Source organism: Cornus florida, unplaced genomic scaffold, assembly GCF_030987335.1.
Source record: "Cornus florida cultivar Cherokee Brave unplaced genomic scaffold, ASM3098733v1 CherokeeBrave_3.0.0_Hap2_Chr04, whole genome shotgun sequence".
NCBI classification, from domain to species: Eukaryota; Viridiplantae; Streptophyta; class Magnoliopsida; order Cornales; family Cornaceae; genus Cornus; species Cornus florida.
The window spans coordinates 79893384-79912124 of NW_026775574.1; the positions used below are offsets into that span (position 1 = coordinate 79893384).

Consider the following 18741-nt stretch of genomic DNA (forward strand, 5'->3'; position numbering starts at 1 on the left):
GTTATTTTTTATTTTTTAATATATACCCCTAAAGTATTGCTAATGCCCCCTTAAAATTATTACAAAATTTCAGTCTTGCACCATTTACCTAAAGTTCTAGATCCATCTCTGATTGCAAGTGGTGAAATTTCAAGATAATTGTGATAAAATTGTACCGAAAAATCGTGAGAAAAAGAAAGTTATTGAAGAGAATTCAAGTATTAAACTCCCATTACTATCTCTCCTCCCATCAACATTTATACATTAATTATCTTGTTTTCATGGCATTTCTGTTATGGTTGAGCTCTTCACATTTGCGGCCAGCCCAACCCGCACCCGCTGGTACGGTGCTGACTGAGTTGGCTCTTCATATATATATATATATATATATATTAATTTGTTTTAGAGGGAGAAAGAGAGAAAGTGAGGCTTGACTGTTGCGATCTCTCTGCAATTGCCTCCCCTGATTTGTTTTTTATTTTTTAAAATGGTAATATACTCTTGTTATTTTATTTTTTTAAATTGTATATTCATAAAATATTACTATCCCCCATTACTAAAAAAAAAATTTATTGTCCCCTTTACATAGTTTTCTGAGACCGTACCAAATCTCATACCAAAATATTTGGCTCTCTACGTACGATGGTCATATACATATATATATGCACTACAAATGCTCTTTGATTCTCTTACTCTCTCTCTAAATGGTCTCTCGCATATGGTGATGATTAATAGGCAACAAGTAACAACACAGTACAACAACCAATTATAAAATATCACACATTATTAATCATCAACAGCTCAAGAAGAAATTATAAAAAATGATGCTACAACTTAGAGAGAAGTCAGAACCAAAACTTGACAAAGAGAAGGCTGACCGAAACCCATTAACCCTCCCATCGTATCATTTTGGACTGAATCAGATACTTACAAATAAAAATAATAGAAGTGTCCTTGATTTTTAAAATGAGGTGTCAAATAAACACCATAAGAAGATAGAGTTGCCAAAAAACCAATCCCGGCATTATGATCAGGTGCGAAGCACTACAATGTAAAGACTACGGTGGTTGGGAAGCCTCCAAAAAACCTGTCAAGCAGCACTCTAAACCATTAGGATTGGGATTTTAGTCTCTCCAACCACAAGTGTACTCGGACATTGTTCAGTAACCTAGTTGATAAAATGCGCACCCAATTATGCAAGCGAATGTGCACAAGTTTTTTGGAATTCAATTACAAAAATGGAAAACAGTTGTTAATCTTCAAAGTTTTTTATAACTGTTTTTTATAAAAACAATGGTGATACAGTGCCCACATGGCAGTCACGTCAACGCTAGACCTGTCAATGAAGCGGATCCTGATCCCGATCCGATCCGATCCGATTAGTCGAATATGGATTGAACAAAAAAATCCAATAACCTCATTACGATCCAAATCCGATAATCCGTTAGCCTAATAAATCGTAGGATATGGATTATGACGATCCGATCCGAATAAAATTATATATATAAATAATTGTTTATCAATAATTTTACATACACACACACACACACACATATATATATATATATCAATACTCCTATCAGATTTGTATTAAAGGTAATCCAAAAAACCAAAAAAAAAAAATCATAATATTATATGTATTATGGTGTGGTGTTCTCATCCACATATTAATAAATATATATAATATCGTACTCTTTATTCATTAACAAAGAGTAAATAAAAATTTTTCTTTTCCTTTCATATTTTACTTATCTTTTATTTTATATCTTTTTCTTATAATCTATCGGTTTTTTTTTTTTTTTTATTATAAAAAAACTATATTTTTATCAGATCGGATCGGATTATCGGATCAAATATCCGTTTATTAACAAATCAGATTCGAATTTACTTACAAAATATCCGTTCATTTATCGAATCAGATCGGATAGAGAAAATGCTTATCGGATTCGGATCCAGTCCAAATCCGAACACCATGTAACTGCTTAAGTAATTAGTTAGAAGAATAAAGAGTTGTTTCCAAAAGGAACATGCAATTGAGGGTACTTGACTTTCCAACTACTCATACTTATATTTTTTTTGGTATTTTGATTTTTCTAAGTTATGTTTAATTTAAAGTTATCAACCTTGAGTCTTATATATTCTAAATTTTTTTTTTTTTTGAGTATTATAAAAACATAAAATTTTAACATTGCCCTACTGAAATTAAAACCAAAACTCCATTATATAAGTTTGTTCCCTCTCATATAATTTTTTTAGTCATCATACCCCCAAACTTCTTTCTTTTCTCTCCCTCTATTTAAATCCCTCACATCTCCACTCTTTTTAGTTTATAAAAACTTCAAGTGAGAAAATGGAATCATTTTCATCCCACCGTAAGAATCGGAACGAGTGTTTCTAACTTTTTACTCCCTTTTTTATTTTTTTATAATTTTCTTTTGGGACATATACTTGTTTCATTTTTATTTATTATATTACTCTAATTTGTGTTGGTGTGGTGGTTAATAATTATTTGTCTCGATTCAAATAATTATTATAGAAGAAGTCATTGATATAATATACCAGCAATATAAAGGAAATAATCAATTATAAATTCAAATTCAATAAATAATATATAAGTAGTTATATAATGTGGGGTAAAGTGCAAAAAAAACCTCATTTAACTATTGGCCATGTGCAATTAACCCCCTGAATTACAAATTACCGTTTTGAACTATTGAATTTGATGCAATTAACCCCCAATGTGAGATCTCCGACCAATTGGTGTAAACAGAAATAGTAAAAGACAATTTTATTCCTTATAAAAACTAGGTAAAAACTAGGTAAAAACTACGTCGTTTCAGTTAAAATTTCAGCAACAAAAAGCAACCTTGTGACCATGGTGACATGGAGGCTGTAATCCCAACAAAAAGGAACCTTAGAAAGCTTTGCTGGAAGTCCTCGCAATTCCGGCAGCTGGATCAGAACCAATGTGACACAGGTAAACGAACCCGATTAAGAAAAATTAGTAGATCAAATAGGAGCACTTTCGTAGAGAGACAAAGTATGTCGAAACGGCCATGGAATGTGACTGTAGCTCTAGGAGTGGTTGACGGTTGTTTGAGAGTCACATTCGCTACGGTGCCCAAACCGGTGAGAACACAAAGACCCATATTCCTTTTCCAGCAAAACCGCGACACGGCATCAACCACATCGACGTCACCGGCGACCTCAAGCAAGTGCGGGCTCATGGAAGGCTCAGTGTCGCGAGTTATGATGCTGGGTGGTTTGGGTTTGTTCTTAGAACCAGGAGGTCGTCCTCTGGCGCGACGAACCACCTCGATGGTGGCTGCATCGCCGCCTCTTACAGTGGGTGTGATGGCGCCACTCGGACTACGGCTGTCGGCTTCCTCGGAAGTTTAGGTGAGTTGGAAGTGATTGTGGTGGTGGAAATTGTAGGTCTGGTTGAGCTTGGTGAACATGTTGTTTGGGCGATCCTTTTCTTCTACGTATTCGCCTTTCATCTTCTCTTTCTCTCTCTAAATCGATATCAAATTGTATGTAAATATCTCTATTAGACAATATATTCAAAGGGTTGGCCAGTTGAAAACTTTGGTTTGTTATGAGAGTAAGTATTATTATTATGTAGAGAGAGAAAGTAGAAGAGAGAAGAGTGAGCTTAAAAGCCAAGTTAGCCGGTCTGTATGAGGGTGCCATCGAGGAAGAACTGAACTGCGAAACAACCACCACCACGACCACGACCACCAAATCCAAACCCCAAAATGAAAGCCAAGAACTCACAACACGACCACCGGTCTTGATTTGCAGGTTGTTACCAAATCGTCATCAATAAATCGATCTGCTGCAGTGGTGGCGACGACGTAATTTCAGGCATAGCTGAGGCGAAGGGCAATTACAGCCGACTAATAATCGCTCATTCTCTCTCTCTACGCTCGTACCTGTTGATTTCAGATTCGCCGCAAGCCACTGCCGTTCCATCCCGCCAAGCCGCGCCGCGCCGCAATCTCACAGCCGAGCTTCTTCTTCCATCGCCAGTCAAACCATAACAGCCGAACCCTCACCGGACGACCTCTTCATAGCCGACCCCTCCATCTCGGACGAGCTCTTCACAGCTAACCCCTCTTGCTCGATTTTGGATCTGTTTTTTTTTTATTTTTTTTATCATTTTTTGGATTGTATATTGTGTTTGGGCTTTACAATAGGATACAACAGATAGTTAGGCCTTGTTTGGTTGTGGCTCGAGCACTATTCCGGGACTAGACAATAATAAGGGTATATGTGTCATTTGATTCGCTTAGCTTAAAGGGTTGTATGGTCATTTAAAGAAATTTGGATAGTCACGTGACCCATCATGTGCGTCTTCACAGTTAAATTCAACCGACTTATCACCGGACGGGGTTTATTGCACCAAATTGGTTAGTTCATAGGGGTTATATGTCAAATTAGTAGATCAGGGGGGTTTTCTGCTTCATGGCCAATAGTTGAAGGGAGGTTTTTTGCACTTTACCCTATAATGTGGCCCATTAATATGGCCTGCCTCCGCCTGTGAGCCCAACACTAAGCCTGGTCCACATATTGGGCTGGGCTTCAAATTTTATTTTAAACTCTACATGGTGGGTGCTTGAAGGATGCACGCCTCAACCTGCTATGACCCTTGAGCTCATCATGACTCTTGTGATGCTAAGTATTATTTTTTTATTTTTCTAGTTTTATAATTGAACGCGTATTCATTTGTTACTAATTTACATCGGATGGATTACATCCACTTCTTCTAAATAGGTGTCACTATCATGCTTCTTGCATTTTTTCATTTTAGACTTAAATTTTGCCGCTTTTATGTTTACGCTTCTGCTCTCTCTTTTTTTTAGTTTAATGACAGAAATTTTCAATATTTCATGACGTTGCTTTTTTAAACAGAAAATCTGGTTCAAGTAACAATGAAAAACCAATAATGTACTTATGCACATCCTTCCGCTCACACGCTCTGCAAATGTTCGATTCCGTTCTTATTCTGCTTAAATTTTGCCCCTTTCAATTGTTTTTTAATTTGCTTGCACTCTCGTGACTTAACTCCTAAATATTTTTTTATGAAATAACTTTGTCAACTTTTTTTCCCTTTTTTTGGTAACTAAATGTATTAAAAAGGAAAAACTGTACAAAAGGAGGGAAAAGGCCCAATGACCTAAAGGCCCAAAAACAATTACAAAAGGGCCTCAAAAGCCGACCCATCCAACTAGCGGTTACCACCCAAAAGCAGCAGCAGAGCTCAGTGAAGCAACAAAAACTCAGAGCAGCTACGTACAAAGTACAAAATTATGGAGGTTTGGCACTAATCACGGAACTTGAAAGGCTCCAATCAGCAACAACAGAACTCGAAGTAGTACAATCAGAGAGCCGAGCAACATAAAGTTTGCACCTAATACCGTCCTCTATTTGTTTGCAGAGATCCTCTAGAGTCAAATGTTTTCCCGAGAATGTTCAGTTGTTTCTTCCCCTTTAGAGGTAGTAAACAATCCTAACAAAACACAATTTCTAGGACATTGCCTTGCAAGATTCGGAGTTAGGATTCCAAAGATTGGCTATCCAAATAGCCACGGCAACTATATCGTAATTGCACAAAGTCAGCCGTTGAATTTTGTAAGTCCCACAATAATATTGTGAGGTCCAAATACATTGCATTTCCCTTCTCCTAACAGTTCGGACTTACTTTTTAAGCTTGGAAAAACCTTCTCTCACTGTAAGTTGTACTTGCACGTTGCAACAATCAACTGCTTACTCTTAAGAAATGATTGAATGCCAAACTAACAAGCTCCAACATAATGCTTGTTTTAATTGTCTAGCCTAGAATTTTAAAGTGACCTCTAATAGTAGGTTATTGTCAAGTTTAAGTAAACGCGCGCACATCCATAATATTATTCCTAACAAGACTTGAGCACTCAAAGAGAGATCATACCATTTAGACTAATGCCAACCGGTAATTTAAACAATAATTTCTATCTAAAAAGAGGTTATTATTTACAAATTCGGTCTATAATAATGATAATACCCTATTTTCAAGTAACACAAATTATTTCACTTCTGGTTATGCATTTTCTTATAAATATACCCTGCATGTGTTGAACATATGATTCGATGCACTTTTCACTACCAAAAAAATTTGTGGAGTAATCAAACATTACAAACACTGCGATGGTTTATTGAACTTACTTGTCCGAAAATGTTTTCTTAATTAAGAATCATAGTCTATTATGTTCCATCTTTTTGTCCATCACTGGTTTAGATGTGAAGATGTGGTCTTAAATTAATGATGAATTCACTAACTGTGAAACTACACACACACACACACACACAAAATCTTGACTTCTCACAAATAGTGTCCAAAGTTCAATTTAGATTACATTGGGTCCAAATCTCCTCCACTCCACACCCTCCAACCCTCATCTTCAACCAGCCACCCTATTACTGCCACGTGGCATTGCAAATATCCAAACTGCAACAAATAACCACCAAGCTTCTCCATCCCCTATGTTTTCCAATCAACAATTCCATCAAAAACATTTCCATTTGAAAGAGAAGTACTTTAAATGACAGATATACCCTCACCCCACAAAAACTAAATCCAACCGTGTCTTCCCATTTTCCACCTTAAAATCACCTCCAAATTTGTCCAAACTAAGAGGGTGTCACATAAACCCATAATCAGTGACACATCAGCCTCCCCTCATCAAATCTAACTCCTTCCTATCCTTCAAAACTGCCTACTCTTTAAGCATAACCACTTCTTTCATTTTTTTTTTTTAATAATTAAAAAAATAATTATTCCTAAGAAACAAAAGAAAAGAAAAGAAAAATAAATAAAATAAAATAAAATCAAAAGCCCATTTCATGTGACCTCCAAAAACCGACTAAAACCATCAAACCCTCTCTCAAAATCCTCTGAAAATGGCGGGTGTCTGCACAGTCTACACGATCCAATCCCTCAGTTCCACAGCTTCAATCTCCACACCCGCCAAAACCCACTTCGGTTTTCACCAAAAACAGGTGGTTTTCTACAGGAGGACCAGCAAGAGAGGCGGCTTCGTGTGCTCCGCCGACGCAAACACGGTGGTGATAGGTTTGGCGGCGGACTCCGGATGCGGGAAGAGCACCTTCATGAGGAGGCTGACGAGTGTGTTCGGAGGGGCGGCCGCGCCACCCAAGGGTGGCAACCCGGACTCCAACACACTCATCAGTGACACCACCACCGTGATATGTTTGGATGACTATCATTCTCTTGATCGGACGGGGAGGAAAGAGAAAGGTGTGACTGCTCTTGACCCTAGAGCCAACAACTTTGATCTCATGTATGAGCAGGTCAAGGCTCTCAAGTTTGGGACTGCTGTTGACAAGCCTATTTATAACCATGTTAGTGGCCTCTTGGACCCTCCTGAGCTCATTAAGCCCCCCAAGATTCTGGTCATTGAAGGGTTGCATCCAATGTAAGTTTTATAACATATACGATGATTCAATAACATTTGGAATTTTTTTTTTTTTTTTTTTTCCTTAAAATTCCTGTTAATTTTTTTGCAAAAGAATTTCCATGAGACTTATTGTGGTATTATAATATATATGGATTCTTGTGTGATTAGATTTTTTAATTAAAAAAAAAAAAAAGAAAGAAAAAGAAAATCTCATTTAGTTTGTGGCTATATAATGCTCTTCAAGTACTCTTTCACTCTCTCTATATATATATATGTATATGAAATACATATGATTTTTTTTTTTTTTCGGAAATTTATATAGGAAAATTATGTTCAATTAATAATATTTTTTATGTTTTAATTTCATTTCTCAATCTCAATAAAATGAATGTAGAGTTATGGATGCTAAATAAATATAGTGTTTATTATTCTGATAGAGAGATATTGAGCAATCTTGGTAACTTGATTGTATGGCTGAGGACACTCCTTGCCGCTTCTTCTTCTTGGGCCTTATATGATGATGCCTTGGGCCCATTTTATCCTTATGAATTTATAATTAATAGAGAGAGAGTTCAACCATATTAACCTCCTTTTTTTTCTTTTTCTTTTTTTTTTTCTGTTTTTTATATTAACCTCCTTATCATCCTAAACATTTGAAACAATTAATTACCCGAAAAAAAAAAAGAAAAAAAAAAACATTTGATACAATTGAGAGTTAAACCCTATCAGATAAGGTCATTAATATCAACATCCTGATAAAATAAAAATACTTTTTTTTTTCCAGTTAATAATATAAAAATTACTTGTCAAGTTAAACCCTCTCAATCTTAAACTTTTGAAATAAGGGATTGTTTAATAAGTATATGAACCCTTCCTATCAACTTAAAACTTGTGAAAAAACTGGTAGTTTTAATGGCCACCCTCAGAATTATAAATATAAATGATATACATATTTAGTCATAATTTATCTAACATGATTGGAAATCAAAAGAAAAACTATTATGCTGTATTTGGCGACATGGAATTGGAGCATCAGAATTGGAATTGGCGAAATTGAAGAAAATTTTAACTCAATTTTCTGAGTTATTTTTCTCCAATTTCACCAATTCTAATTTCAATTACAAAACTCCAATTCTAATTTCAATTACAAAACTCCAATTCTATACCTGCCAAACATAGCCTCTAGTTTTTTCATTTTTCCTATCCAAGGCCATATTTTTTAGTGCAACATTTATTATATTTCTTTTTCTTTTTTTTTCCCCCCTCACATATAATGCCTATATGTATTCTTTTTACTCATTTTTTGTTATTTGGCGGATGGGCAATTCACTTGCATTTCCAATTCCAAGCCTCATTTAATCAACTAACTTTGCCAAATTTAGGTATGATCAGCGTGTGAGGGACCTCTTGGACTTCAGTATCTACTTGGACATCAGCAATGAAGTTAAATTTGCCTGGAAAATTCAGGTACACCATTTTCTAATATGTTCTGCAACTATGTAAATTTAATCATGTTTCGAATTTAATCATGTTCCGAAAAACTGCAGAGAGACATGGCAGAGCGAGGACACAGTCTCGAGAGCATCAAAGCCAGCATTGAAGCCCGAAAACCAGATTTCGACGCTTACATTGGTAATTTTTCTTTAGCCCTACCTTTACCAACTCCACCTTAAGGCCATTGAGGTAGTTGCAGAAGGACCTGTGTAGAAAACAAAACAAAACAAAACAAAACAAAAAAGATTATTAGGAGGAGAAACTAAAAAGAAAAATTAGGAAGGATAGAATGGGATAGTTACAACAGTGAGGAAAGAATCACAATCCAAGGGGCCTTTATGATTCTATTTTCTGGGAATTGAAAACCGTACAAAAATTTGCTTAGTTGGAACTATTTTCGAAAAAAAAAAGGTCAATTTTTAAATAATTATCTTTTATAGTTCTCTAAAAACAGTTTTTCATTTTTCAAGTTCTCGACTGCTTTGTGACAGACAAGAGGTTTTGTTTCGGCCTCAACTTGTATCGATCCAGCGTCCTGCCTACAATGCTTATTTAACTTGCATTGTGTTTTTGGATCTCATTCTCTACCATATATGAAGGGTTTGCTTGTTCACAGTACTAATGCAATCCATTTTCATGTCCTCTTCTTGCTGCAGATCCACAGAAGCAATATGCTGATGCAGTTATCGAGGTGTTGCCGACGCAACTCATTCCCGGAGACAACGAGGGGAAGGTACTGAGAGTAAAGTTGATCATGAAAGAAGGAGTGAAGTACTTCGACCCGGTTTACCTGTTTGACGAAGGTTCCACCATCTCCTGGATACCTTGTGGGAGGAAGCTGACTTGTTCTTACCCTGGCATCAAATTCTCCTATGGCCCTGACACTTACTTTGGCCAGGAGGTATATATCCAAACTTTCATTCTTCAAAACACTCATTTTCTTAATCAACATCGTAAAAAAAAACCTCCAAAGTACAATCTACAAGTGAATGTGATGTAGGACAGTTTTATCGATTTTTTTCGGGTTCTATCTGATTAGGTCATTTTGACTTGAGAATATTCGTTCCCGATCAGAGCGACCCAATGAACAAAACCTAAAGCTAGCGGTCCATGTCATTTTTTCAACCAAATTCAATCATTTAAGACCCTAGAATAGTGTTTTTAGTCTATGGGAGATTGCTGAATATTTTTGAATTTTTGTTGAGGTCTAAACGAATTACTATGTTTTTATATTTAGTATTTTTTAGTGATAAGGTTTCTTATTCTATGTTTTCGTAATTTTTAGAGAAATTTGAATTTTGGGCAGTTTCCTTATGCTGCTAGTTTCATTATTCTGATAGGGTTAGTTTTTCTCCGCATGTATTGCAAGAGCAAAGTTATTCATTCAATCATCGATAACGTATCAGAGTTCTCTTTGCCTATACTTTGTGGATTCAAAGCTGTTCTCGTTTATAGCTTTTGCTTTGTCAGAATGTTTATACTGTGATCATTGAGATATAGTACCACTCTTTCTGTTTCTCTCAGGTGTCTGTGTTGGAGATGGATGGGCAATTTGACAGATTAGATGAGCTGATCTACGTCGAAAGCCATCTGAGCAACCTCTCCTCCAAGTTCTATGGTGAAGTCACCCAGCAAATGTTGAAGCACGCTGACTTCCCGGGCAGTAGCAATGGTACCGGTCTCTTCCAGACCATCGTCGGATTGAAGATCAGAGACCTCTACGAGCAACTTGTGGCCAGCAAGGCCGCGGCTCCGGTGGAGGCCACGAAAGCCTAAAAAGACCCTGAAGATGTTGAGAGCAAAGGGCCACCAAGTCATATAAAATTGTCCTTCCACCCAGAATTTTTCCTTAGATTTTATTTTCCCCTCCCTATTTATTGTTTCAGTTTGAGTGTTAGGATATTCCTTCTGAGAGAGAATGAGAAACACTCCACATGTATGTAATTTCAGTTGCAACTCTTGAAGAGACTGTGATGTGTAGTATATAGAATCAAAAGCAGAAAAAGAAATTCAGTTCAGAAGATAAAGGAACACTGAAGAAATACCTTTATGGCATACTGTTTCTCTTTTCCTTCCATGTAACTTGATTTCCCTTGCATCATCAATCCAACCGCCTTTGAAGTTCTCATTTTGCTCCTGTAAGAGCGTTTCCAACGCCCTCTTAAAAGTCCTCTCAAACTCAAAATATAGCAGGTTTCTTTGGCTGATGCACTCCAATAATCGGTTATACAGCCTCTTAAAATATGAGAATCTCATTAGTTTTCTCATATATTGCAGGTTGTCAAAAGTTTTCTCATATATAGCTATAGCATTTTGAATGAAATACACCATTGGAGCAGAATTGTTAAAATATAGCATTTTAGCACCTAAGCTCCTCTTAAAATATAACTTTAGCATGGAGAAAAAGATGCTCTAATAATGCTTATGATAAAAAGAACAAAAAGGATGATTTTGTTTCCCAAAAGAAGACTTTAGAATTAAATTTACAGTTCAAGAATCTATAATTCACTAACATTGATCCTTTTTGTGCACAAGTTTGGTTTTTCTCTTCTACTACATCATCCTCAATATGGATCGTCACTCTTTTTTTAATTGGTGCATTTACTGGTCTTTTTTGCGCATATCCAAACCATCTTTAATAGATTTTTCCTTATTTTATCTTCAATTGATGATATTTCAACAATCTTATGGACGTGCTCATTTTTAATTCAATCCGTTCTTGCTTTACTGCATATCCATCTCAACAATTTTCTTTCCGCCAAACTCATTTTACGCATATATTGTTTCTTAACTGTATCCTATCCCATAAAAAAACATGTGGTCTACCAATGCTTGTGGCCTAGTGATATTTTCTATCCTTTCAAGCGAAATGTGAAGGGTTCAAGTCTCCTCACGTGTATTGTAAGATTTATTATTTTTCATGGAAAATGAATTAAAAGAGAGAGATAATCTAGTCTAATCACTGCTTTATAGAACTTCCCCTTCAATTTTAGTGAGATACGCGAATCACACAAAATAGTAGACGAACTCCATTTAACATCATCTCCAATATCTCATTCATTATAGATAATTGAGCCTAAACAACGAAAATGTTCGCTTTTTGGTACCTCGTGACCCTCAATCTTCAATAGATCCCTATTTGTATTTCTAACTAAAATTATACTCCATATACTAGTTTTATTCCTACTTTTCTTAAATCCTTAAGACTTATAGATTTTTCTTCAATCCTTCAATTTATCACTTACTTCTCCTCTAGGTAATCAAATATAACAATATCATAAAAAAGTATCATACACCATGGAATCCATTTTGAATGCGTGTCTAGTCAGTTCATTCATAACCAAGGCAAAAACATATGAATTTTATGCTAATCCTTGATGTAAGCCTATAGTAATTGGAAAATTCACTTATTTTCCAATTCACTTATTTCCCGAGTAGTCATCCTAACTATAGTCACACATCCATCGTATATGTCCTTCGTCGTGTCAACATAAACCTTCTTGACTCGTTTTTCTTTCCTGAAACCCTGCATATTTGTTATCTAAGTACCGTATCAGAGGCTTTCTTCTTCTCATTATCTTCCATTCTTCTCCTCAATAACTAATAGCCTCAATCGTAGACCTCCCTGGCATAAATCTATGAGTCGTCGTCGTTCAACCACTCATAAGAGGAATAGCAATCTGGAAAAGAAATGCATTCTAGTACGGAATGAAGCAGGAAGAAGGATAAAAGCTCCAGCAACACAAAGCATGGGGGAATCCTTCCCCATAGAGCAATGAATCCATAACTGACTGACTGTAATATAAACTAAAATCAATAATGAGTTTGAGGACAAGTAAAATGAAGAAATGGTAACCTGAGAATTGAAAGAACAAAAAAGAAGAGAGAAAGAAAGTGGAAAGCACCTAAGGAAAAGAAAAAAAGGCCACGCATCAAGCCGAGCAGGAAGCACGTAAAGTTTATAAACAGAGGTTCTTAGATAAAAATTTAGCAGATCCAAATTCTATTCTCAAACGGGAAAAAAAATAAAAAACCAACCAACTTATCAAAAAATAAATAAATAAAAAACCAACCAGAAGCAACACAAATCCAGAGAAACATTTTACTACCAAATTGGGATAAAATGTAATAAAGCAGATCGAAGCATTTACAGTAACTCCGAATCACCATCCATAAGTTCCTTTACACCTCCTACTACTATTTACTGGCCTAGACATTCTAATTCAATATCTTCTAATACAAATCAGTTCATATTACAGTGAATTGGGATCAGCTTTATGGATAAGCATATTTCTACAAGAAAGATACCCTCCCACAATGACAATGTCTTCCGACAGCAGTGTACTAACTAAGTTCAATATTTTTAAGGCAGTTTCAACATTTTTTATTTTCCTAATTCAGTTTCGACGTTTCACTGCCATTATTAATATAGTAAGTTCTACCCTCAATTGAGCATAAGCGACTTGATGCCTAAATATGGATGTTTCTATTACTGGGACAAAGCCTATGTATTGCACTAAAAAAAAAAAGAATTATATAATGAAATGAATGGATGCATTGCTTAACAACAATGCTTGTTTGACTTATTATGTACACTATACGGCTAGAATCCGTATGTTAGGCCATAAAGGCCTTCTTGCTCTCTCCACAATAGACAAAAATAATCTTGTAGGAAAACTTGAATTCTGATAAAAAAAAAAATAAAAAAAGACGGGTAGAACTGCCAATCACCAAATGTAGATATTGAGCTGCTTATAACTTCATCCAACTACAGCAAGCAAGCTTTGTCTGACAGCTGGAACTGAGCAAATCAGAGAACCAAATATACCAGTGAGAGCATAAGCAATGGCACAAAATGGGAGAGCCTCAGGTTCTTTAGCTGACAATGCTGCTGTTCCCAATCCATGAGCACTGAAACAACCAAAAGAAGAAATTTTAAAGCATAATTGCATACCAGATAAAGTTTTCATCGGTTCTTTTCTCTAGGCCAAGCTGCTTCAAAATCGGTGTCAGAAATTGGGCCTAATCTCAAGGCTTAAGCTATTAGAGAACGGTGAACACGTCAATTATTTCAACTGCAGTTTCATCTTCTCCCTTTCTAATCAGGAAACATATAATAAACTCAAAATCCCTTGTAGAAGACTATAATGACAACCACAAAATCCCTGAATAAGCCATGCAACCCAAAACAACAATACCAGAGTCCAATTCTTAAAATGTCCAAAATACTTGCAAAAGGCCATGGCTTTGTCTCATATATCCTCTTCCTTTATCTCATTGACATGGTGACTCTGCATATGCAATAAGTGCTTTCTTGACAATTTTAAATGGAAGTGGTGTTTGAGGTTTCATTGAAGGTGGAATTTATTGTTTCGAAGTCCATATTTCAACAAAAACCAATTAGCAGTTTTGAGATGCTGTTTTAAGCAGGGAACAAGTTTGCTGCAATGTCAGCTGATTTAAATTACCTAGATTGGATAAATGTCAAACTACAAAGAATCATTTGATGGACCATAACCAGGAATCATGCCATATATAGTTGGGCAGTCAGAGTTATACCTAGATGCAGTTGCAATTCCTCGAGCAATGGGATCACGGAAGTTAAGTTTGTCAAGCATTGCTTGCACAAAATTTGCTCCAACCAAACCAGTTAGCACAACAACAGCGGCTGTGAGGGAAGAATTGGCACCTAAAACCATTACGAAAACAAGAGAATTCCATTAATGATATAAACAAAATCTATTGAAGAATAAAATGCACCAATATTCACCTAAACATTTTATTATCAATTTAATTTATGGAAAAAAAATATAATCATCATCAAAGATAAATCAATGCTGGATTCATCATTACTTTCTGTAAAAGATGAATCACAGACCACTTGACATCTAACTTCAAAATTATAATAGATTACTGACCTTCAAACAAAGACACAATGCTGAGGGCTAGTGCCACCGTTATACATCTGGGTAAAATTGAGACAGTCAAAGTTGGTTCTAACCCAACAAGACGTCCTATGAGAGCAGTTGAATACAATGAGAATAAGGTCGCGACAATAACAGATGTGAAAATCTCCGCTGCGTGCCTCTTTACAAGCTGCAATTAAAGGTGTGGAGCAACAATCACTTCATTAAAAAGAACATTTACTAACAACGCCGAAAAAAAAAATAAAAAAACAACAACAACAGCACATGCACCCCAAAACCCCACCCCAAAACAAAATTCAAAGCATAGAATACATAGTTACATAGTTAATTAGTAGTAGTAGGGAGCGAGAATGTGTTGTCAATTGGAGAAATAACAATTATAAAAGAAATAGCCAAATGGTATGTGAGCTGTTCACAATAGAAACTCCTAAGAACGATCAGAAATGAAACAGTGAAGTAAGGTAAACATTAGGCCACGAGGTCAACCTGTTGGTCAATGTCCATCTGAAAAAAAAGGGGTGCACAAAAATGGCGGACCACAATTTTGAGTACAAATTCCTTAATCTCTTTCACCAAAATGAAGGTCTATCGCCATCTACTCTCTGCTATTTTCACTTGTTTAATAAGGTAAATAGAAACTGATGCATGCAAATATAACATCCAAGACAAAACGATCTCCTTGTTGGGACACATCAAAAGGTGAAATCAGAACCAGGACATGCTTATTGACAAAGTGCATACCTCCTCCAGGTGTTTTGGTAGATAATCCCAGTTTCAACTTGCCAAAATTAAAACAAAATTATTGTAGATAAATGCTTATTTTGTATAATAAAATAGTTACCTTCCGTTGTTTGAACATTGAGAAGGCAAAAGAGAGAATAACAGATCCCAAAAATCCCATTAAAATGTCACCAGCTCCAGGATTAGATGAGACCTTTGTAAGGTAATATCCTGTGTATGATGTAAGTTAACAGAGTTACCAGATCAATATACCAACCCTATGAATTTACAAAGCTAAAAGCGTGGCCCTAAATGCTATTTAAAACAATCACAATTTGGAGTTTAATTTGTGAATTTTTAATACTGCATAGGTGGAAAGCATGACATGGATACACGGAATTATATATACAAGATGAGAGAAGTGGCAAATATAAGTTTGCACTCTTCAAGTGACCCACTTATTGTGCTTTTTAAATGATATAAGACTGTCCAATCACTTTTTTTCCTCATCCCCAGTCACTAATACAGAATAAAACTAGAACAATCTTTATGACAAAGTCTTCATTGTGACCAGGAGGTCACGGGTTAGAATCATGGAAACAGCCATCCCACCTGCAGAGGTAAGGTTGTGTTCATCTGACCCTCCCCAGACCCCGCAATGGCGGGAGCTCTGGGCTAGCCCTTTTTTTTTTTAATCTTTATGACAAAGTACCATTACAATAAACCCGGTAATAAAAATAGCGAGCATGAGACACATGTAAGGTGCATCAATTCAACTTTTAAAAGATAATCTTAGAAAGATATACAAAGCACAGCAAATAAGATGGAACTTTCCATAATATTATTCTTTTAACGAGAATATAAAATAAAAGGTCCAGAAAATGTGTGTTTAGGATCATAAAATGTTGTGGCTCAGAATAAGCTATTGGCAAAAAGTTTCAGTAAAAATTTAAAAAGCAAATCCTATTAACACTACATGTGTTTGACTGGACAACAGTGGAAATATTTGAAAGCCTACAAGCATCTGAAGCTGGAACAATTGTCATAAAATTCAACATGTTTTTCATTTCTCTGAATTTTGTCAAAACATTAATCAATATAAGAAGTGCTATAATCATAAGTTGCTATGCACCTAGGACGGGATCAATTCCAGACCGGGATAGGTATCCAAATGCCAATGCTGCCAGATCTGCAGATAATGCACAGCAAATAATTGGATGGAAAACCTTCTTCAAATCAGAGGGCAACCTGAAGACAACAGGAAGCAAACTTAAACAGGCACAATAAGTGAAATTAATAAATTGTTCTGATGAGAATATCTGCCATTGTTGAATGTCTAAACCAAGGAAAGCGAAATTTACCCAGAACCAACAATATAGCCTAACACAGTAGAGGATAGTAGGAAAGGAAGGCATGTTCGAGCTCTTGTTACAAGTGCCGTTGGCTGCAAATATGCTGCAGCAAATGATACAACAAAAATCCCACTCCAAGTCCACACTTCTAAGGCAGAAAAGGGAGAAGGTTTTGCCATAGGCTCAGCGGCCATCATTTCTGTCTTTACCATTTTTCTTACAGCTATAGCTGTAAAACCTGCAACACAAAGTGAAGCCAGGCAACCTCCAACTGCAGAAAAGCAAGAAACAGTGAGATGCAGTTGCATATAGAAACAGCTTACACATACACAGAGAAAGACTACAGACTCAAAAGGAATTAATATCAGGTCTACACATGGAAATGCTCCACAAATTTCTTTTTTTCCTAATTGGAATTATGTTATAAAAAAATTAAAAAATAAAAAAACAAATGATGGTACATACAGCTGAAATGGAAGTGAGGGCATACCCTCACGTTACAGAACTGAAATGGGAAAACCCCATTTCCAGTAAGCACAAAACAAGAAGTCAAAAGAAGACATCAAGATAAAACAATTACATCCCATGTCAATCATAGATAGAAAATGCATTATATAATTAAGTAGCTGAAAATTCAGATACCTATAATGAAACATATCTTGACTCCTGAAGCTGCAGGGATATCTTTAACAGCAAGAGGCAAAACCACCAATGACGGCACGTAGAACAACGGAAGCCACCTCTGAATAAACAGAAGCGCAGGTTCAAAGAAGTTCATCAAGCTCGTCGCCACAGCAGGGACAGTAGAATCAAGAATCACTAGAATGGAGAAAATACAGAACATCCCAAAAAGAGCACTTGGGAACTTAATAGCAGCAGCAACAAAAGCCTTTTTCAAAAATTTGTCTATTGCCAGTATAATTCCAAGCGAAACAATCAAATGCAATACACCGAACACCTAACGGACAAATCAATAAAACCCATCAAAACAAATAATTCAAACAACAATTCAACAGTATATCCATGAGTGAAAGATTTAAACCCACATTTTGTAGGACTATGGAGGCTGTATTGCCTTCCGACCCCATTGATTTGGCCGAAATGCTTCGAGTAGAGTGAGTTTTCTGAGGACCCACTTGAAGAAACTGGGAATTAAGTCTAAAAACTGTAGAGGGTATTGAAGTTTCGCGGAAATTGCGTTGATTATGAACGATTCGGACGCCGTTGAAAACAAAAGTTGGTGACTTTGGAGGTACTTTTTTGGAGTTTTTCAGAGAATTGTAAAAAAATTGGGGGAAGTTTCCTGAATGGTGGTGATTGGTAGGAGAGAAAGTTAAGACGGTGGGAGTAGCCGACATGGCTGCCATGGAAAGAGTGGAGTAGAGAGAGTAGTAGTTTGGACAGAGAAGATATTTTCATTTTTATGGGTTTGTGAAATTTGTATGGACATAAATGGCCGTCGGTTACAAAGAAGATGACTCTCTCACACACACGTCCCAAAGGGGATGGGAATATTTCCGGGAATTTGAAAAGGTACACTTATGTTCGTTGGGTCCCGCACAAAATTGAATTATATATATATATATATATATATATATATATATATATATATATTCCTATTAAATATATTTGAGAAGGAACATAGTAATATTTCTTTCATAAGTACCATTATCATTAACTTTTCTTTTCTTTTTTATTTTTTTTTAATAATTAAGAATCTTCAATTAATTATTATTATTAGTACCCATAAGTTCCATAACCATAGTTACCATTGTTGAAAAAGATCGTACTAATATTTCACAGGTACCATTA

The 18741-nt window shown here is 35.9% G+C and overlaps 2 protein-coding genes and 1 pseudogene across 2 annotated transcripts; 1 reads left to right on the plus strand and 2 right to left on the minus strand.

Moving 5' to 3' along the window:
• Positions 1-2805: 2805 nt before the first annotated feature.
• Positions 2806-4274, minus strand: LOC132302280 (AT-hook motif nuclear-localized protein 17-like; annotated as a pseudogene).
• Positions 4275-6817: 2543 nt separating this feature from the next.
• On the plus strand, positions 6818-11058 carry LOC132303621 (phosphoribulokinase, chloroplastic-like). Its single transcript, XM_059800957.1, has 5 exons — positions 6818-7454; positions 8819-8903; positions 8984-9068; positions 9587-9831; positions 10455-11058. The coding sequence occupies exons 1-5, from the start codon at positions 6919-6921 to the stop codon at positions 10704-10706; spliced, it is 1203 nt and encodes a 400-aa protein (XP_059656940.1). The 5' UTR covers positions 6818-6918; the 3' UTR covers positions 10707-11058.
• Positions 11059-13619: 2561 nt separating this feature from the next.
• Positions 13620-18367, minus strand: LOC132303619 (plastidal glycolate/glycerate translocator 1, chloroplastic). Its single transcript, XM_059800956.1, has 8 exons — positions 17976-18367; positions 17572-17887; positions 16939-17200; positions 16710-16825; positions 15699-15808; positions 14849-15026; positions 14490-14619; positions 13620-13841 (listed from the first exon to the last, which is right to left on the minus strand). Exons 1-8 carry the CDS (start codon positions 18294-18296, stop codon positions 13691-13693), a joined length of 1584 nt encoding a protein of 527 aa, XP_059656939.1. The 5' UTR covers positions 18297-18367; the 3' UTR covers positions 13620-13690.
• Positions 18368-18741: the final 374 nt, after the last annotated feature.

What these genes read in the sequence shown, in the direction of transcription:
- LOC132303621 (XM_059800957.1), top strand. Translation starts at nt 6,919, where the DNA reads ATGGCGGGTGTCTGCACAGTCTACACGATCCAATCCCTCAGTTCCACA. An exon ending in AGATTTCGACGCTTACATTG is followed by an intron (nt 9,069 to 9,586) that starts GTAATTTTTCTT and finishes TTCTTGCTGCAG; the next exon opens with ATCCACAGAAGCAATATGCT. An exon ending in ACACTTACTTTGGCCAGGAG is followed by an intron (nt 9,832 to 10,454) that starts GTATATATCCAA and finishes TGTTTCTCTCAG; the next exon opens with GTGTCTGTGTTGGAGATGGA.
- LOC132303619 (XM_059800956.1), bottom strand. Translation starts at nt 18,296, where the DNA reads ATGGCAGCCATGTCGGCTACTCCCACCGTCTTAACTTTCTCTCCTACC. An exon ending in CAATGTTCAAACAACGGAAG is followed by an intron (nt 15,027 to 15,698) that starts GTAACTATTTTA and finishes CTTTAATTGCAG; the next exon opens with CTTGTAAAGAGGCACGCAGC. An exon ending in CATTGTGTCTTTGTTTGAAG is followed by an intron (nt 14,620 to 14,848) that starts GTCAGTAATCTA and finishes TAATGGTTTTAG; the next exon opens with GTGCCAATTCTTCCCTCACA.